This window comes from Zootoca vivipara, chromosome 6 (assembly GCF_963506605.1).
Source record: "Zootoca vivipara chromosome 6, rZooViv1.1, whole genome shotgun sequence".
NCBI lineage: Eukaryota > Metazoa > Chordata > Lepidosauria > Squamata > Lacertidae > Zootoca > Zootoca vivipara.
The window spans coordinates 12,089,931-12,106,976 of NC_083281.1; the positions used below are offsets into that span (position 1 = coordinate 12,089,931).

The following is a 17,046-nucleotide window of genomic DNA, read 5'->3' on the forward strand; positions in this document are numbered from 1 at the left end:
ACTGTCGAACAGCTCTTACTGTCAGGAAGTTCTTCCTAATGTTTAGGTGGAATCTTCTTTCTTGTAGCTTGAATCTGCCCAGCCATCTCGTCCTCTGTCATCCCTTTCTCCTTGGGCCCTCAATCTTTCCCAATATCAGGGTCTTTTCTAGGGAGTCTTCTCTTCTCATGAAGTGGCCAAAGTTTTGGAGCCTCAGCTTCAGGATCTGTCCTTCCAGTGAGCACTCAGGGCTGATTTCCTTAAGAATGGATAGGTTTGATCTTCTTGCAGTCCATGGGACTCTCAAGAGTCTCCTCCAGCACCATAATTCAAAAGCATCAATTCTTCGGCGATCAGCCTTCTTTATGGTCCAGCTCTCACTTCCATACATCACTACTGGGAAAACCATAGCTTTAACTATACGGACCTTTGTCGGCAAGGTGATGTCTCTGCTTTTTAAGATGCTGTCTAGGTTTGCCATTGCTTTTCTCCAAAGAAGCAGGTGTCTTTTAATTTCATGACTGCTGTCACCATCTGCAGTGATCATGGAACCCAAGAAAGTAAAATCTCTCACTGCCTCCATTTCTTCCCCTTCTATTTGCCAGGAGGTGATGGGACCAGTGTCCACGATCTTAGGTTTTTTGATGTTGAGCTTCAGACCATATTTTGTGCTCTCCTCTTTTACCCTCATTAAAAGGTTCTTTAATTCCTCCTCACTTTCTGCCATCAAGGTTGTGTCATCAGTATATCTGAGATTGTTGATATTTCTTCCGGCAATCTTAATTCCGGCTTGGGATTCATCTAGTCCAGCCTTTTGCATGATGAATTCTGCATATATGTTAAATAAGCAGAGAGACAATATACAGCCTTGTCGTACTCCTTTACCAATTTTGAACCAGTCAGTTGTCCCGTTCTAACTGTAGCTTCTTGTCCCACATAGAGATTTCTCAGGAGACAGATGAGGTGATCAAGCACTCCCATTTCTTTAAGAACTTGCCATAGTTTGCTGTGGTTGACCTAGCAAATAGATGCAGCAGATCATGGAGAGCCTTTGGGGAAGGGTAAAGGGAGGAGGGCTGGGCAATATATGGATATATTGTCCAAAGCCACTTCAAAGCCCATATCTTGATATCTGTTTCATAGTTTTTGACCTGACAATATATTACAAATCATGATGTGTGTATGTGTGTGCTATGCAAAAATCACAATATGGGAAAAACTGTGAAGCCAGCCAATGCCTCTATATAGTTCCATGCAGTGCTTCTTTTCTGGGGGTACGCAGGGGTACATTTTGTGAATCTAAGTTTGGCGTCATTGAGGGGCATTTTTTCAATATGAGTAGGAAAACAAGAGTACCCCTAAACATTTTTTTAGAAAAAAAGCGCTGGTTCCATGCTTACTTCAAACATTGTTTAGCTGGAGCCCGGAGACTGGGGTCCATCTCCAAGCGCCTTCTGGTGGTTCCCTCCCTGTGATTAAGTGAAGCTACATGGATCCAGACAGAGGGCCTTCTCTGTAGTGGCTCCCGCCCTGTGGGAACGCCCTCCCATCAAATGTCAAGGAGATAAAGAACTGTCTAACTTTCCAAAGATGTATGAAGGCAGCCCTGTTTCAGGAAGTTTTTAATGGTTGAAGTTTTGTTGTGTTTTTAATATTTGGTTGGGTGCCACCAGAGTGGCTGAGGCAACCCAGTTGGGTGGACGACATATTATTATTATTATTTATTATTATTATTCCTCTAGCAGCACCGTGACCAGACACTGGGTTTCCCCAAACCCTGGTCCTCGGGCCACAGAAGTATTTCTTTATATAGGTAAAGGTAAAGGGGCCCCTGACCATCAGGTCCAGTCGTGTCCGACTCTGGGGTTGCAGCGCTCATCTCGCTCTATAGGCTGAGGGAGCCAGCGTTTGTCCGCAGACAGCTTCCGGGTCATGTGGCCAGCATGACAAAGCTGCTTCTGGCGAACCAGAGCAGCACATGGGAACACCGTTTACCTTCCCGCCGGAGCGGTCCCTATTTATCTACTTGCACTTTGATGTGCTTTCGAACTGCTAGGTGGGCAGGAGCTGGGACCAAGCAACGGGAGCTCACCCAGTTGTGGGGATTCAAACCTCCAACCTTCTGATCAGCAAGCCCTAGACTCTGTGGTTTAACCCACAGTGCCACCCGGGTCCCTATTTCTTTATATAAATGGTGCAATAGCTCAGTTATAGTGAGAGTGTGGTGCTGATCATGCCAAGGTTGCAGGTTTGATCCCCGAAGGGACAGTTGCATGTTCCTGCATTGCTGGGGGTCGGACTAGATGATCCTCAGGGTCCCTTCCCAACTCTACAATTGTATGATTCTATGATTTTGTGCTCCATGTTGGAATTTCACCCATGTCGGGATGTGTCTGCCACCCCCCCCCAAGCTGTGGCATCTAAGGAGAGGCCCTCTCAGGCCAAGGGCAGGGGTGAAATCAGTGAAGAGCGGAGGAAGGGGCAGAGGCACACAGACGTGGGGAGGGTGTGCTAGCAGGGACCTGGTGAGGCAAAGGTGCAATTCACCAAACCTGAAAAAGAGGCAGGTTTTTGAGGTTGCAGAAAAGATGGTACTGAGGGAAGATTTGCAGACTGGAGGTTGCAGGAGAGGGATGAAGGGGATGAATGCACAAGATCTGTTCAGCCCACTACTGGTGGTTTCCACCTTCTCTTGCTGTCCTTCTTCCTAGCAGCCCCCCCCCCCCCCCCCGGCCATGCAAAGCCTCCCATTGGATGGGCGAGGTGGTCAGCAGAGACCAATCAGAATCTCCTTCCTCCCCTCACGCCCCCTTTAGATACAGCAGGGAGGGGTAGTTTGGAAATTGCGGGGGTGGGGGGGAGAGAGGAGGAGAACTATTTTAATAACTCATGTGCTCAGGGATGCTGATGGGCACCTGCTTAAAAGTTGGAAGGGGGGGAGGGAGAGAGAGAGAGAGAGAAAGAGAGAGAGAGAGGTTGTTGGGAACAAGAGCCCAGCGACCCCCTTTCAGTTTTTTTTTTGCAGGGAAGACTAGGTCAGATCATACTGGATGTGCAAGAAAGCCTTCCTTCCTTTCTCCAAGGGGGATTTACTGGGGTCAAAAAGAATAGAATGAAAAAGCACTTCCCACGAGACCAGGCTAATCTGTGGAACTAGCTGCCACAAGGATGTGCTGGCGGCCACTCGGTTCGATTGCTCTAAAAGCGGATTTGGTAAATTCGTAGAGGAGGAGAGATCTGTTGGTGACTATTAGCCAGGGCAGCTGGATGCGTCCTCCATAGGCAGAAGTCAGTCTGCCACTCATAGACTCATAGAATTGTAGAGTTGGAAGGGACCCTGAGGGTCATCTAGTCCCACAACCTCCTGTGATTCAGGAATCTTTTGCTCAATGTGGAATGCAAGTTGCTGGAGAAGGTGGCAAATTCATGTTGGATAAAGCTATCTGCGGCTTCTAGCCACAATGGCTCGGCTCTGCCTATTCAGAAGGAATGCTTCTGTTCTGGATATCAGTGGCTGGAAACCGCAGGAGGGGAGGGGGGAAAGCACTGCTAGCAGGTCAGCTACTTTGAGAACAAGACCACTGGACCAGATGGCCTGATCCTGCAAGGGTGTTCTTAGGCACCTAGAGATTGCTTTGCATCCCTTTTGCAGAGAAGTAAGCAGAATTTAAAGCATTTATCCATTGCAGGGTGTGACCCCCCAAAAGGCTGTCAGGACAGGAATGTGGCCCCAGGGTCCAAAAAGACCTGCCCACTCCCAATGGGCTCTCTCTCCCCCCCCCAGTTTGAATCCTAGAACTATAGAGTTGGGAGGGACCCCCAAGGGTCATCTAGTCCAACCCCCTGCAATGCAGGAACCTTTTTGCCCAAGGTGGAACTCAAACCACCAACCCTGAGATTAATAATCTCTTGCTCTGCCAACTGAGCTATCCAGTTCCATCGGAGGAAGGCCAGGATACAAAAGCAAGGCTCAACCCTCTGCTTCCAGACCCGGCGGACAGAGTGGCCCATTTCTGCCTTTGGTGCTGGGCATGCAAATAGGGCTCGGGTGGGGAAAGGGATTTGGCGTGGCAGCTGCTGATGTCTGGGGGAAGGCAGCCAGGAGAGACAACCTTAAACAACTCCTCACCCACAATAATACAACCACCAGACTTAACATGGACACTGGTACCAGAGCCTGCAATAAACCCAGACGCCAACTTTGCTGCCACATACACCCAGACAACACCATTACTGGCCCCAACAACATCCAACATACCATCTCAGGACTATTTAATTGCTCATCTTCTAACATTGTGTATGCCATCAAATGCCAACAGTGCCCTTCAGCTCTCTATATTGGACAAACAGACCAAACCCTACGCCAAAGGATAAATGGACATAAATCTGACATCAGGAACCATAAGACTGAAAAACCAGTAGGAGAACACTTCAATCTCCCAGGACATTCTATACAAGATCTCAAAGCAGCTGTTTTATTACAGAGAAATTTCAGGAACAGACTGGAAAGGGAAGTTGCTGAATTGGAAATCATTACCAAGCTTAAAACCATGGAAGCACCTGGGATGAATAGAGATATCGGATTCTTATCTCATTATGCATGATCAAGCTTTCTTTAGCACCTCAGCCCAGGACTAATTGCAGCCATCAGCAGCCATTAACACCCATCTACAGGTTTACCACTCCCATCAGCCCATCTCCCATTCCCACCCACCCCCACCACCCTCTGTATATATATAGGGTCTGACACTTCTGTTTCTAGTGTATCTGAAGAAGTGTGCATGCACACGAAAGCTCATACCAAAATATAAACTTAGTTGGTCTTTAAGGTGCTACTGAAGGAATTTTTTTATTTAGCCAGGAGAGAGGCAGAGTTAATGAATTTTTTGGGGGGGGGAGGAAGTGTGGACAGGAAGAGATGCAGTTACACACCTGGCTCAATGGCAGAGGTTGCTGTAGTCCTTTCTGTACTTCCTCCACTCTTTCATCTCTTCCTTTTTTTACCCATTCCTGTTTTTAAAATAGTCGCTAAAATAGGGCGAGGGAAGATTTGCCTGTGGAGTAGCTGTGCAGTGGATTTTTCTCTGCAAATGGCATTTATTTCTATGTGGTAGGATGGAAATTTCACACACACACACACACACACACACACACACACAGAGAGAGAGAGAGAGAGAGAGAGAGAGAGAGAGAGAGAGAGAGAGAGAGAGAGAGAGATATTCAGCAGCAACAGCAAAGTCAGGCATTGTCAGCAGCTACTGCTGCGAAGCCTCTGAGCTCAGAGAAGGAAACGGGGAGAAGGAGAGGCGCCTGGCCTGACCTGAGAGCGTTTGGAGGCTATTTTTAAACAGGCTTGAAAGTTACCATGGAAAAGGGAAGTGCATTGCCATAGAATCATAGAATTGTCGCGTTGGAAGGGGTCCCCGAGGGTCATCTAGTCCAACCCGCTGTGTTGCAGAAATCTTTTGCTTAATGTGGGGCTTGAACCCACAACCGTGAGATTAGGTGTCTCCGTTGGTTAGAGCATGTTGCTGATGTTAATGCGAAGGTTGCAGGTTCAATCCCTGTATGGAACAGCTGCATTGCAGGGGGTTGGGCTAGATGACCCTCAGTGTCCCTTCCAGCTCTACAATTCTATGCTTCTATCCCAGTTTTGCATTGGAGCGCTTCACCGGGAAGAAGACCCCTGTGGCAGGATCAGGCCAGTGGTCCACCTAGCTCAACATCCTGTCGTCAAAGTGGCCTACCAGTTGCCCCCATGGGAAGCCTGCAAAGAGGACCTGAGTGCAACAGTATCAATTCTGGGTTTACTTTTTTGCGGGGTGAGCAACCTGCACCCCCAAAACCACATGCCATCCCTTTCGTGTATGTGACAAGGAAGAGAGGTGCAAGGGGCAGCAGAAAGAGGGTGTGCCAGAGACCAATGCACAGCACTCTCAGGGGATGACCTCCAAACCATCCTAAATATCTTTGCAGAAGCTAATGAAAAGCTTGGCCTATCACTCAACATCCAAAAAACCAAAGTACTGCACCAACAAGTACAAAATAACCCCTCTGCAGCGCCACAAATCCAACTCAGTGGTGTAACGTTGGAAAATGTTGATCACTTTTCCTACCCTAGGCAGTTACCTTTCCAAAAGGGCCAACATTGATGCCGAAATCCAGCATCGCCTGAGCTCTGCAAGTGCGGCTTTCTCCCAATTGAAGTGCAGAGTGTTTGAGGACCGGGACATTCGCAGGGAAACCAAAGTGCTTGTTTACAAAGCTATTGTACTACCAACCTTACTTTACCCTTGTGAAAAATGGACCACTTATAAACACCATCTCCAACTCCTCGAAAGATTCCATCAATGGTGCCTCCGAAAAATTTTACACATCATTTGGGAAGACAGGCGAACTAATATCAGTGTACTGGAAGAAGCAAAGATCACCAGTGTTGAAGCAAATGATTCTTCAACATCAACTTCGTTGGACTGGTCATGTTGTGCGGATGTCTGATGATCACCTTCCAAAGCAGCTACTCTATTCCGAACTTAAAAATGGAAAGCGTAACTGGGAAACACTGGCCTGCGAGTGCTCCAGTTGGAGAACAGTCTTTACCAAAGGTGTCATGGGCTTTGAAGAAACTCGGTCTCAGGACGTAAGGGAGAAACGTGCTAAGAGGAAGGCATGCTTGGCAAATCCACACCGTGATCAACTCCCGCCCGGAAACCAATGTCCCCACTGTGGAAGGACGTATGGATCCAGAACTGGACTCCACAGTCACTTACTGTTAAAACCATGTTTATGGAAGACAATCTTACTCGGCTACGAGTGATCGCCAAAGAAAAAGAAGAAGATGCATTTATCCTCCCAAAAAGGAATCATGGGAACTGTAGTTTTCTAAAGATGCTGGGAGTTAAGGTCCCATGAGGGCATGTGCTACAGCTCCCGGAATTCTAGGGTTGGGACAAAAACATGCTTTGAATGTGTGGTGTGTATGCAGCCAGACAGAGAAAGGGGGCCCTGTGCCTCTTGGCTCCATCCACTGTAGCGAGGCAGCCCCCAGCAGCAAAAAACTTGCATGCTCCAACCGGTTCCCCCTTTGTGCTGGGGGAAGCAGATGCCTCATCTTTCCGCGAGGCTGCTTTTTATCAGCATGTCCTCCCTCCCATTCCCATCTCCTCACTGTCCTTTGTCCTCTCTCTCTGTGCAAACAATCAAGCACCAATCTTGCACGCTTCAAGAGCCCCGAGGAGCCGGCATGCGGAGGAGAATGCTCTCTCGCATGCACGCACGCGTGCACACACCCCTCTGCCCCAGGACATGCACACCCGCTCACATGCGGAGACGCCCTGCTGGTGGCCGGCTGGTTTCTAAGTGCCTCTTCAAAGCCCCCTGCAGCCAGTGTGTGAAGCTCTCTCCCATTGCCTCCAGGCAAGCAGAGGCCGCTGGCTTGCTCCGAAGAACGTCCTGGGCTGAGCATGTCGAGACTGCAAAAGCTGCAATCCCAGCAGCTGCTTCGAGTGACGTCCACCTGCTAACTGGTCCTCTTGCTCTGTACTCTGTCAAGGGCCACTTTGGAGGCAGACTTCATTAGCTACAAACCTCGAAGTATGGGATCACCTCGAAACGGGTGGCAAAGCTTTGCAGTTGTTTTGCAGCGAAAACCTCATGTTTGTAGGGTCTCGCAAAACGCAGGGGTTTTGCTGCAAAAATGACTGCAAGACTTCGGCACCAGATTCGACAGGATCCCAGATTTTGGAGTTCATAGTTAATGAAGCTTCACAGGCAGATCAGAGGGAGTGCAACCGCCGAGCCGGGGGGTGGGGGGGGTGGCACTGCAACTATGACATACTAGGCATGTAGAACGGGAGGTTGGGGCATGGTGAATTTTGGACTTGCCGAAATTTGAAAGTCCAAAGTCTGCCCCTGGTCACTTTCAGATTGTTGCTCTTTTGCAGGGTAATGTTGATTGAATATTGACAAATTCAGGTGGTGTAATAATAATAATAATAATAATAATAATAATAATAATAATAATAATATTGCGATTGCGATTGTTGTTGTTGCTGCTGTTGCTGTTATACCCAGCCCATATGCCTGGGTTGCCCCAGCCACTTTGGGCAGCTGCCAACATACATAAAAACATAATAAAGCATTAAGTACAGTGGTACCTCTGGTTACAAACTTAATTCGTTCCGGAGGTCCGTTCTTAACCTGAAACCATTCTTAACCTGAGGTACCACTTTAGCTACTGGGGCCACCCGCTGCTGCCACTTGATTTCTGTTCTCATCCTGAGGTAAAGTTCTTAACCCGAGGTTAAGACTTCTGGGTTAGCAGAGTCTGTAACCCAAAGTGTTTGTAACCTGAGGTATCACTGTATAAGGCATCTACCTATATTCCTATATTTTACATTCCAACTGTCATGGAAAGAAATGGGGTGTCCCATTTTTAATTGCGAGAGCATGGCAGCGATTTGGGGCTCCGTGCTCTCTTGTGATTTGGGGATATGATCCTGAAAAAAACTCTTTTTCCAGGTCTCAATCTCACACAGGTTCTGTGCTTAACAAGATGGGAGGTGCAGGCCTGTCCTACATCAATGTTTGCATATCCAGTCTGAACATTTGTGGGAAAGAAGCAGGACTCCCCCCCCCAAGTGTCCCTATTTTCCAGGGACAGCCTCGGATTTACAGAAGCTGTCCTGGTTTCTGATTTGATCCTTGAATCGGGTGAATGACGGCTAACCGACACCCGGGGCGGGGCAAACCTCTAGATGCCTGGAATGTCACTCTTTTCTTTTGTTGTTTAGTTGTTTAGTCGTGTCCGACTCTTCGTGACCCCATGCACCATAGCACGCCAGGCACTCCTGTCTTGCACTGCCTCCCGCAGTTTGGTCAGACTCATGTTCGTAGCTTCAAGAACACTGTCCAACCATCTAGTCCTCTGTCGTCCCCTTCTCCTAGTGCCCTCAATCTTTCACAACATCAGGGTTTTTTCCAGGGAGTCTTCTCTTCTCATGAGGTGGCCAAAGTATTGGAGCCTCAGCTTCACGATCTGTCCTTCCAGTGAGCACTCAGGGCTGATTTCCTTCAGAATGGATAGGTTTGATCTTCTTGCAGTCCATGGGATTCTCAAGAGTCTCCTCCAGCACCACTAAATAGGATGTCCCTGTTTTCATCAGAGAAATGTTGCAGGATATGGAGGAAGCCTTTTGTGCATTAGGGCTTCCTGGGATCTCGAACCCCAAACCACCCCGGCTTCCTGCCTTTGGCCTTGTTTTGATGGGGTTGCCAACTGACCAGGCTGGGCTGCTCCTCTTTGCCTTCCCCTCCTTTTTTAAAGAGCAGTCTGGCATAAAGAAATCAGCAATGGGAGATCGTTTCTGGCATCGGAGCAGGAGCCATTGTCTGCAGCCTGAGCGGCTGGTTGGAAGCATCCATAAGCATGCCAAAGAACGAAAGAGAGAAAAGGGCAGCATGCAGACTGGTGGTGGGCGAGGGACATGGCTTGCTGGAATGTGCGCCTGTCATGAAAGTCTCGGTGTGGGAGTCACACAGTCTGCAGAACCCTGCCGCTTGGGACCTCCAAACCCTGCCTCTGGTTTTGCCCTAAGCCAGTGGTTCTCCAAGGGTGTGGTGCACCAGGAGAGGGTGACAAGTGTGGTGGGAAGATCCCAAGACGATCAGAGAAACATTTAAACCAGGCATCCCCAAACTTTGGCCCTCCAGATGTTTTGGACTACAATTCCCATCATCCCTGACCACTGGTCCTGTTAGCTAGGGATCATGGGAGTTGTAGGTGAAAACATCTGGAGGGCCGCAGTTTGGGGGTGCCTGATTTAAACATTTCAGGGTAGTATAGTCTAGTACAGTGGTACCTCGACTTACGAACGACTCGACAACCGAATTTTTCGACTTACGAATGGGGCAAATGGCCGCACACTAACGAATTCCTAGACATCCGAACGGAAACCGCGGCGGTTTTAGATAGGGTTTTTCCGACGTACGAATTTTTAGATGGGGTTGCTTTGACTTACAAATTTTTCTGTTTCCAATGGGAAATCTCGTTTCCAATGGCACTTTTCGACTTACAAATTTTTCGACCTACGGAATAGATTAAATTCGTAAGTCGAGGCACCACTGTATCAAAATAATTTATTTATTTATTTGCAGAATGTGGGTCAGAATCTTTTCAAAATAAGAGAGCATCTAGTGATACTGAGAACAGATATGAAGTATCAGAAAACAGAAAGGCTTCTTTGTGTTGATGAGGAGATGAGTTTGTCTCAAATTAGACTCACATTATTATTATTATTATTATTATTACTGCTACTACTACTACTAAATACCACCCTTCATCAAAAGATATCAGTGTGGTTCACAGAAGAAAATAAAAGATAAAACACAAGAAAATAATTAAACCAAAACAGCAAGACAATAATAACCCCCTTCCCACAGAAGGATATTAATGAGCCAAAGGCCTGGTATCACTAAAAGATACCAGCGTCATCAAGTCTAGTTCCAGATTTGCCAGGCTTGTGACTGGGGTTGTCTTGAAAACAATGGTTCCATTGTATCATCTTGGGTTGGTTTGTGGTTTTCTGCTCCTCTGATTCCTGAATGTGCTTTGCTGTGTTAGGCTGCAAGGGACCGGGTCTGCTGCCCTCACCAAGCCTCTCAGCAGATGTTCAACTACTGTTGTTTCCTATTGTATTTTTATGTTGTGAACAGCCTTGAGATCTGTGTATGAAGGGGCTGCATGCAAATTCAATAATATTCAATAATAATAATAACCTACCATTAAAAAAAAATGCTTCCATGCAGCAAAGGAAGCAGAGACGCAACATTTCTTTGTGTCGCTAACTCTTGATGCATTCGCCTCTCTAGGTGTCAAGAAATCTAAAGCTCCCTGAGACATGGGAGCCCAGTATATAGGGATTGCAAAGATTGATTCTCTCTCTGTCTGTCTCTCTCCCCGCTTCCTGCTTCCTCCTAAGTGGCCCAAAATCATTACAGATTAACAGCTCAGAAAACCTCTGGCCGGCTCTTGCTCAGCAATATTGCTTTCCGCCTCGGTCCCTTTTCTCTCCTGTGTTTTGTGTGTCAATTAACAGCCGTCATTTTCCATTGCTAGGAAATGAATCGCCCGCCAGACCCCAGCCAAACTGGGAATTTCGCCCAGGGACAGAAAGGACTACCCTGATGGTTGATGGCCGCTTAAAGACCCCTCTCCCAGCCCCCACTTGTCACCTAACCACCTGCTTCGGTCAGAATTAACCAATGTCAACAATTAGGTAACAGCCTTGCCTTAATCTCCACGCGCTCTGCTTCCCCTGTGTCTGTGTGTTAACATTCGAACTAACAAAGACCAAGACTTTGAAATTCCTCTTTTGATTTTCAGCTTTGAGCTGCCATAAATCGATCGTTGCTTGGTGGGGAGGGGGTGGGCGGCTTCAGTTCCCAGGGAATGGGTATAGCTTAATCGTTAGAGCTGGGGAGATCAGCCCTCCGATTCCTATCTCCTTATAGCCTTTGATTCAGAAGAATGAGGACTAGAAACTTAGCTTTGTTTTTAGGGAAAGGGACCAAAGGGTGAGTGACAAGAAGGGAGCTGGTCTAATTTCTCTAGGAGTGGAGAGTTCCAAAGCTGTCTGTGAGCGACCGAGAAGCCACCGTCCTGAGAGGGTGGCGGTACCAAGAGAGGACCCTCTGCCCCGAGATCTCAGAGCCCAGGCAGGTTCATTGGAGGGAATATGGTCTCTCAGATATAGCCTGGCGCTGAACAGAAGAGCACATGAAGTGGGTTGGGTGGGTGGGTGGGGAGACGGCCTTTTAGGGGACAGCAATTGCTGGCTGCCAATCTCAGCCGCTGCTCAGCACCTCCTTCCTCTCCCTCCCTCCTTCGCAGGGAACAGCCGATCTTCAGCACCAGGGCACACATCTTCCAGATCGACCCCGCCACCAAGAGGAACTGGATCCCCACCAGCAAGCATGCGCTGACCGTCTCCTACTTCTACGATGCCACACGCAACGTCTACCGGATCATCAGCGTGGGAGGCACCAAGGTGAGCAGAGCCGTCTTAGGCGCATCTGGCACCCCGTGGTGCGAAGATCCCTCTGGCGCTCCCCCGCCCCGTTTCCCAGCATGGCTGTCTGGTGGGCACAGCAGCGCGGCACCCGCTGGCGGCCCGCACCCTGGCGCATTGCGCCACCCAGCCTTGCCTTAGAGCCAGCCCTGAAGGTGAGAGAGGCAGTGAGAGCAGGAGAAAACAAACCCCATTATAGGCTTGCATTTTGGGGGGAAAAAACCTTTTTTGTTTTGTTTTTAAGAAATAAACTGTAGAAACAGAGCACAACCATCGTGGCTCGTAACCTTTGATAGCCCTCTCCTCCATGCAATCCTCTTTCAAAGCCAAGTTGTTGGCCGTCACCGTGGCAGGGAGCTCCTCTGTTCAACTCTGTGTTGCATGAAGAAGTATTATTTTCTTTCACCCGCCCTGAATCTCCCATCCCTCAGCTTCCTTGGGTGTCTGCAAATTGTAGTGTTCTGAGAGAGGGAGGGAAGCTTTGAAATAGCCACTGTCTCTTGACCTAAGGCTGAATGAGACCCTTAAAAGGCTTGCCTTTCTCTGCTCCCCAAAGGCCATCATCAACAGTACCATCACCCCCAACATGACGTTCACGAAGACCTCGCAGAAATTTGGCCAGTGGGCCGACAGCAGGGCAAACACCGTCTATGGCCTGGGATTTGCTTCTGAGCAACATCTCTCCCAGGTAAGAACTGGGGGGCAGGATAAGGAAAGGAAGGAACGGTTTTTTGTTTTTTGTTACTAAACTTAACACACCCTGCAAAGCGACATACTACTGTTATAACACTACCCTAATCTCTGAGAATTGAGAAACTCCAGGGGGGTTCCAATTGCTCGACCAGGGCTGTGTCGTTGGAAGGAAGGTTGGTGGAGACTGCAGTGTCCTGAGGATATATGGTTTTATTTGCACATGAGTATGACCTGAGCATTGTAAGGGGAGCTCACAGCATTCACACCCCAAGAGATCTGAGCAAGTTTGCAGATGACACCAAATTGGGAGGGGCGGCTAATACCCCAGAGGACAGAATCACACTTCAGAATGACCTTAAAAGATTAGACAACTGGGCCAAAGCAAACAAGATGAATTTTAACAAGGAGAAATGTAAAGTACTACACTTGGGCAAAAAAAATGAAAGGCACAAATACCAGATGGGAGACACCTGGCTTGAGAGCAGTACATGTGAAAAGGATATAGGAGTCCTGGTAGACCACAAACTTGACATGAGTCAACAGTGTGATGCAGCAGCTAAAAAAGCCAATGCAATTCTGGGCTGCATCAATAGGAATATAGCGTCTAGATCAAGGGAAGTAATAGTACCACTGTATTCCGCTCTGGTCAGACCACCTGGAGTACTGTGTCCAGTTCTGGGCACCACAGTTAAAAAAGGATACTGACAAGCTGGAACGTGTCCAGAAGAGGGCAACCGAAATGGTCAATGGCCTGGAAACGATGCCTTATGAGGAACGGCTTAGGGAGCTGGGTATGTTTAGCCTGGAGAGGAGAAGGTTAAGGGGTGATATGATAGCCATGTTCAAATATATAAAAGGATGTCATATAGAGGAGGGAGAAAGGTTGTTTTCCGCTGCTCCAGAGAAGCGGACATGGAACAATTGATTCAAACTACAAGAAAGAAGATTCCACCTAAACATTAGGAAGAACTTCCTGACAGTAAGAGCTGTTTGACAGTGGAATTTGCTGCCAAGAAGTGTGGTGGAGTTTCCTTCTTTGGAGGTCTTTAAGCAGAGGCTTGACAGCCATCTGTCGGGAATGCTTTGATGGTGTTTCCTGCTTTGCAGGGGGTTGGACTGGATGGCCCTTGTGGTCTCTTCCAACTCTATGATTCTATGATCTTGGTTAGTCACAGCTTTGGGTCCAGCACAGAGCTTCCAGCTCAGCTCTCACACAACTCTTTTGTTCTCCCACTTAGCAGCTTTGGAAACTTTGGGGGGAAATCTAATAAAAATTTTAAATTATAAAAAAACGAGTTAAAGGGTGCTGTAAAGCTAGCAAGGTAGAAGAGGGTAGGGCCTCTTTTTTGACCCATTTTACAAATATCCAAGCTGGCGGCCGAACCACTCCGTTTTTTTACCCTGCTTAGTTTGCAGAGAAGTTTCAGGAGGTGAAGGAAGCCGCTCGCCTGGCAAGGGAGAAGTCGCAGGATAAGACGGAGCTGACCAGCCCAGCCCTCAGTTTGACGTCCCACCAGGTAAGCAGGCCAGATTTCCTGTTCCCCAAAAAAACCCTGCAGCGGGGGATGGCCAAGCATGGGGAACCTCTGAAAATGAGGCCCGGCAGGGTCCGAATTTGGCCCATGAATCTGTTTCGACCCTGCCCACCTGACACCATCACAGCCAATGTCTCATTTGAAAAATAAGACTTTAGAGCTGACTTGCCCCCAAATGGCAAATGGACATTTTGTTTTGGCAACTGCACCCTTGGTCTAAGGACCCATTTTTCCCCTAGAGATTATATACCTGAGTTTCTAACATGGCTGCTTACGTTCTTCGACTACAATGGCTTGTTGGCTTCCGCCGTGCAGAGGTGGGATTAGATAAACTCCTTCTGCATCTAGGCTTTAACAACAGGATTCTGTATCCAGGCTCGAGCAACAGATTTGGAGTCCCCGTCTGGCCCCCCGTGTGCCAGCACTGGCGAACTAGGGGAGCAGGGTGGGGTGGGTGACAGGAACCTGGGAGAGATGGGCAGGGGTCTGTTTCCCTCCTGGGTAACAGGGACAGGCAGGTGGATCTGGGGGGTGGAGGACGCCATGTTCCTAGGTCTGGGCACAGATGGATCAGCAGCACATGCGGAGGAGGGAGTGTGAACAGTCCCTTGGCCTGGAGAAGGAGGAGGAAGAGGAAGAGAGAAGGGAAGCTTCGCATTGAGCAGGGAGGTTTTTTTTTAAAAAAAATAAAGCCACCATTTTAATACTTAGCAAAGCTTCCGAAGCGCTAAGCGACAGTTCTAGTTGAATTTTTTAGCACCCAGTGGCATGGAGTTCCAGAGGAGCATAAAAAAGGTTACGGTGAGGAAGAGAGGAGGTTCTTCTAGGTTTGGATAGCAAGAGAACCACCTGGGGTTTTTGGAAGGTTTGGGATTTCCCAGTGTGGTACGGGGACTCGACCCCTCGGAGGGTGCGTTTGTCCATGCGTGAGATCCCACCTTCCTGGAATGCTACAGGTGGCTCTTGAGGGCACCTGAAATTGGACTCTGCTTCACCTGCCCCCTCCCCATGCTCTCCTGCCCCACAGATCCTCCCCAGCCCCATCATCAGTTCCAATGGACCCGGAGACGACAAGCTCTTCCGCAGCCAGAGCGCCGACATGGAGATGACGACGGAGAGGGAGCGGATCAAGAAGATGCTCTCCGAAGGGTGAGGAGGGCGACGGAGGGGGGTTAGGGAAAGGGGCTCCCGAATTGCGGCTATTTTATTCCTGTTCAAATCTTGCTCCCTAGCAGCTGGGAGAGCTCAGCTGGTAAAGCGCAAGCCTTTGAGGCTCATGGGCTTGAGCCACATCTGGGCAAAATATTCCTGCCTTGCAGGGGGTTGGACTAGATGGCCCTCGGGGTCCCCCCCAACCTTACCTTCCAAGTCCCGGGACTGCAGAATCCGGGATTGGCAGCCGTGTGACACCGGAAGTTGCGTCGACGTAACTTCCGGTGTCGCTTTGCCCTTCTATGGGCACCAAAAATGGCCGCCGCCGGCTTGAAAAGTAGCTTCTACGCATGACCGGAAGGGCGTCAACGCAACTTCCGGTGTCGCCCCGCCCATCTATGGGCACCAAAAATGATTTGTGCCCATAGAAGGGCAAATCAAAAAGGAAAAAATTGCCTGCCGGCAGGAGAAAATAACGGAGAAAAACGGGAGACGAAGTGATACGGGTGACCACCGGGAAAAGGTAAGTAAAAACGGGGGGTTTCCCGGGGAAAACGGGGTACTTGGCAGCTATGCCCCCAACTCTGCAGATTCTGGGATTCTTGGCAAAGTGGCCGTTGGCATCCACCACTGACCCTCTCTGTCTCCTTCCCAGCTCTGTCTGCGAAGTCCAGTGGGAGGCAGAGTTCTTCACCCTGCAAGACAACAACAACAAGCTGGTGGCCGCCTTGAACGAAGCCAACGCCAACGTGGAGCAATGGAAGAAACAGCTGGCAGCCTACCAGGAGGAGACAGAGACCCTGCGGCAACGGGTGAGGGGGGGACCTTTGGGGAGGGGCCTTTGGTGTGGGAGCCTGGTTGAGGGGCTGACCGAGACGGCCGCCATCTTTGCAGCGCACTTCACCGTGGTCGTGATCTCAGGGGGCCATTATGTTCTGCTCCAGGTGATGCTCTTGGTGGTGCAGGGATTGCAAACTCCAAGGGAAGTTTCAAGGCAAGAGTTTTGCTTAATCTTTCATCATTCTGCTGCTTGTATTTCAAACCCTGCCTGCGGCGACTTCATATATGGGGGATAATTTGATAGGTAATCCATCTTTGGGCTCCATTCTTCCTTAGACACTTTGTCATTATGTCCTCTTAATTTGGCAGTCAGTTTTGCCATTTCAGCAGAGTCCCATCCATTTCGTAAGCCATTCCTGGCTGTTAACCAGAAGGTTCGTGGTTCGAGCCCACCCAGTGACGTCTCTGGGCAGGATTCCTGCATTGCACGGGGTTGGACTAGATGACTCTTGGGTTCCCTTCCAACTCTACAGTTCTATGACACCAATAGGCACCAATTCTGTGGGAGTAAGAGAGGCTGTGGTTTTGCTGTGAATAGTAATATTAATAATAATAATAATAATAATAATAATAATAATAATAATAATTTTATTCTTTATACCCCACCCAAATGGCTGGGTTGCCCCAGCCACTCTGGGTGGCTTCCAACAGATATAAAAACATTATATAACATCAAACATTAAAAAGCTTCCTGATACACAGCTGCTTTCAGATGTCTTCTAAAGGTTGTATAGTTTTAAATCTCCTTGACATCTGATGGGAGGGCCGGCGCCACCACC

The 17,046-nt window shown here is 48.7% G+C and overlaps 1 protein-coding gene across 2 annotated transcripts in view; it reads left to right on the plus strand.

Annotated features, from left to right (window-relative positions):
- HOMER3 (homer scaffold protein 3) overlaps nt 1–17,046 on the plus strand; it is a 39,633-nt gene that overhangs the window by 9,890 nt on the left and 12,697 nt on the right. Inside the window, exons 3-8 of one of the 2 annotated variants that reach the window (XM_035120914.2) lie at nt 11,096–11,255; nt 11,870–12,026; nt 12,604–12,735; nt 14,150–14,257; nt 15,303–15,424; nt 16,083–16,239. In XM_035120914.2, the coding sequence (XP_034976805.1) occupies nt 11,242–11,255; nt 11,870–12,026; nt 12,604–12,735; nt 14,150–14,257; nt 15,303–15,424; nt 16,083–16,239 (690 nt within the window). In that variant the 5' untranslated portion in view covers nt 11,096–11,241. The remainder of the gene's footprint in view (nt 1–11,095; nt 11,256–11,869; nt 12,027–12,603; nt 12,736–14,149; nt 14,258–15,302; nt 15,425–16,082; nt 16,240–17,046) is intronic. The other variant, XM_035120915.2, reaches the window with a different exon arrangement.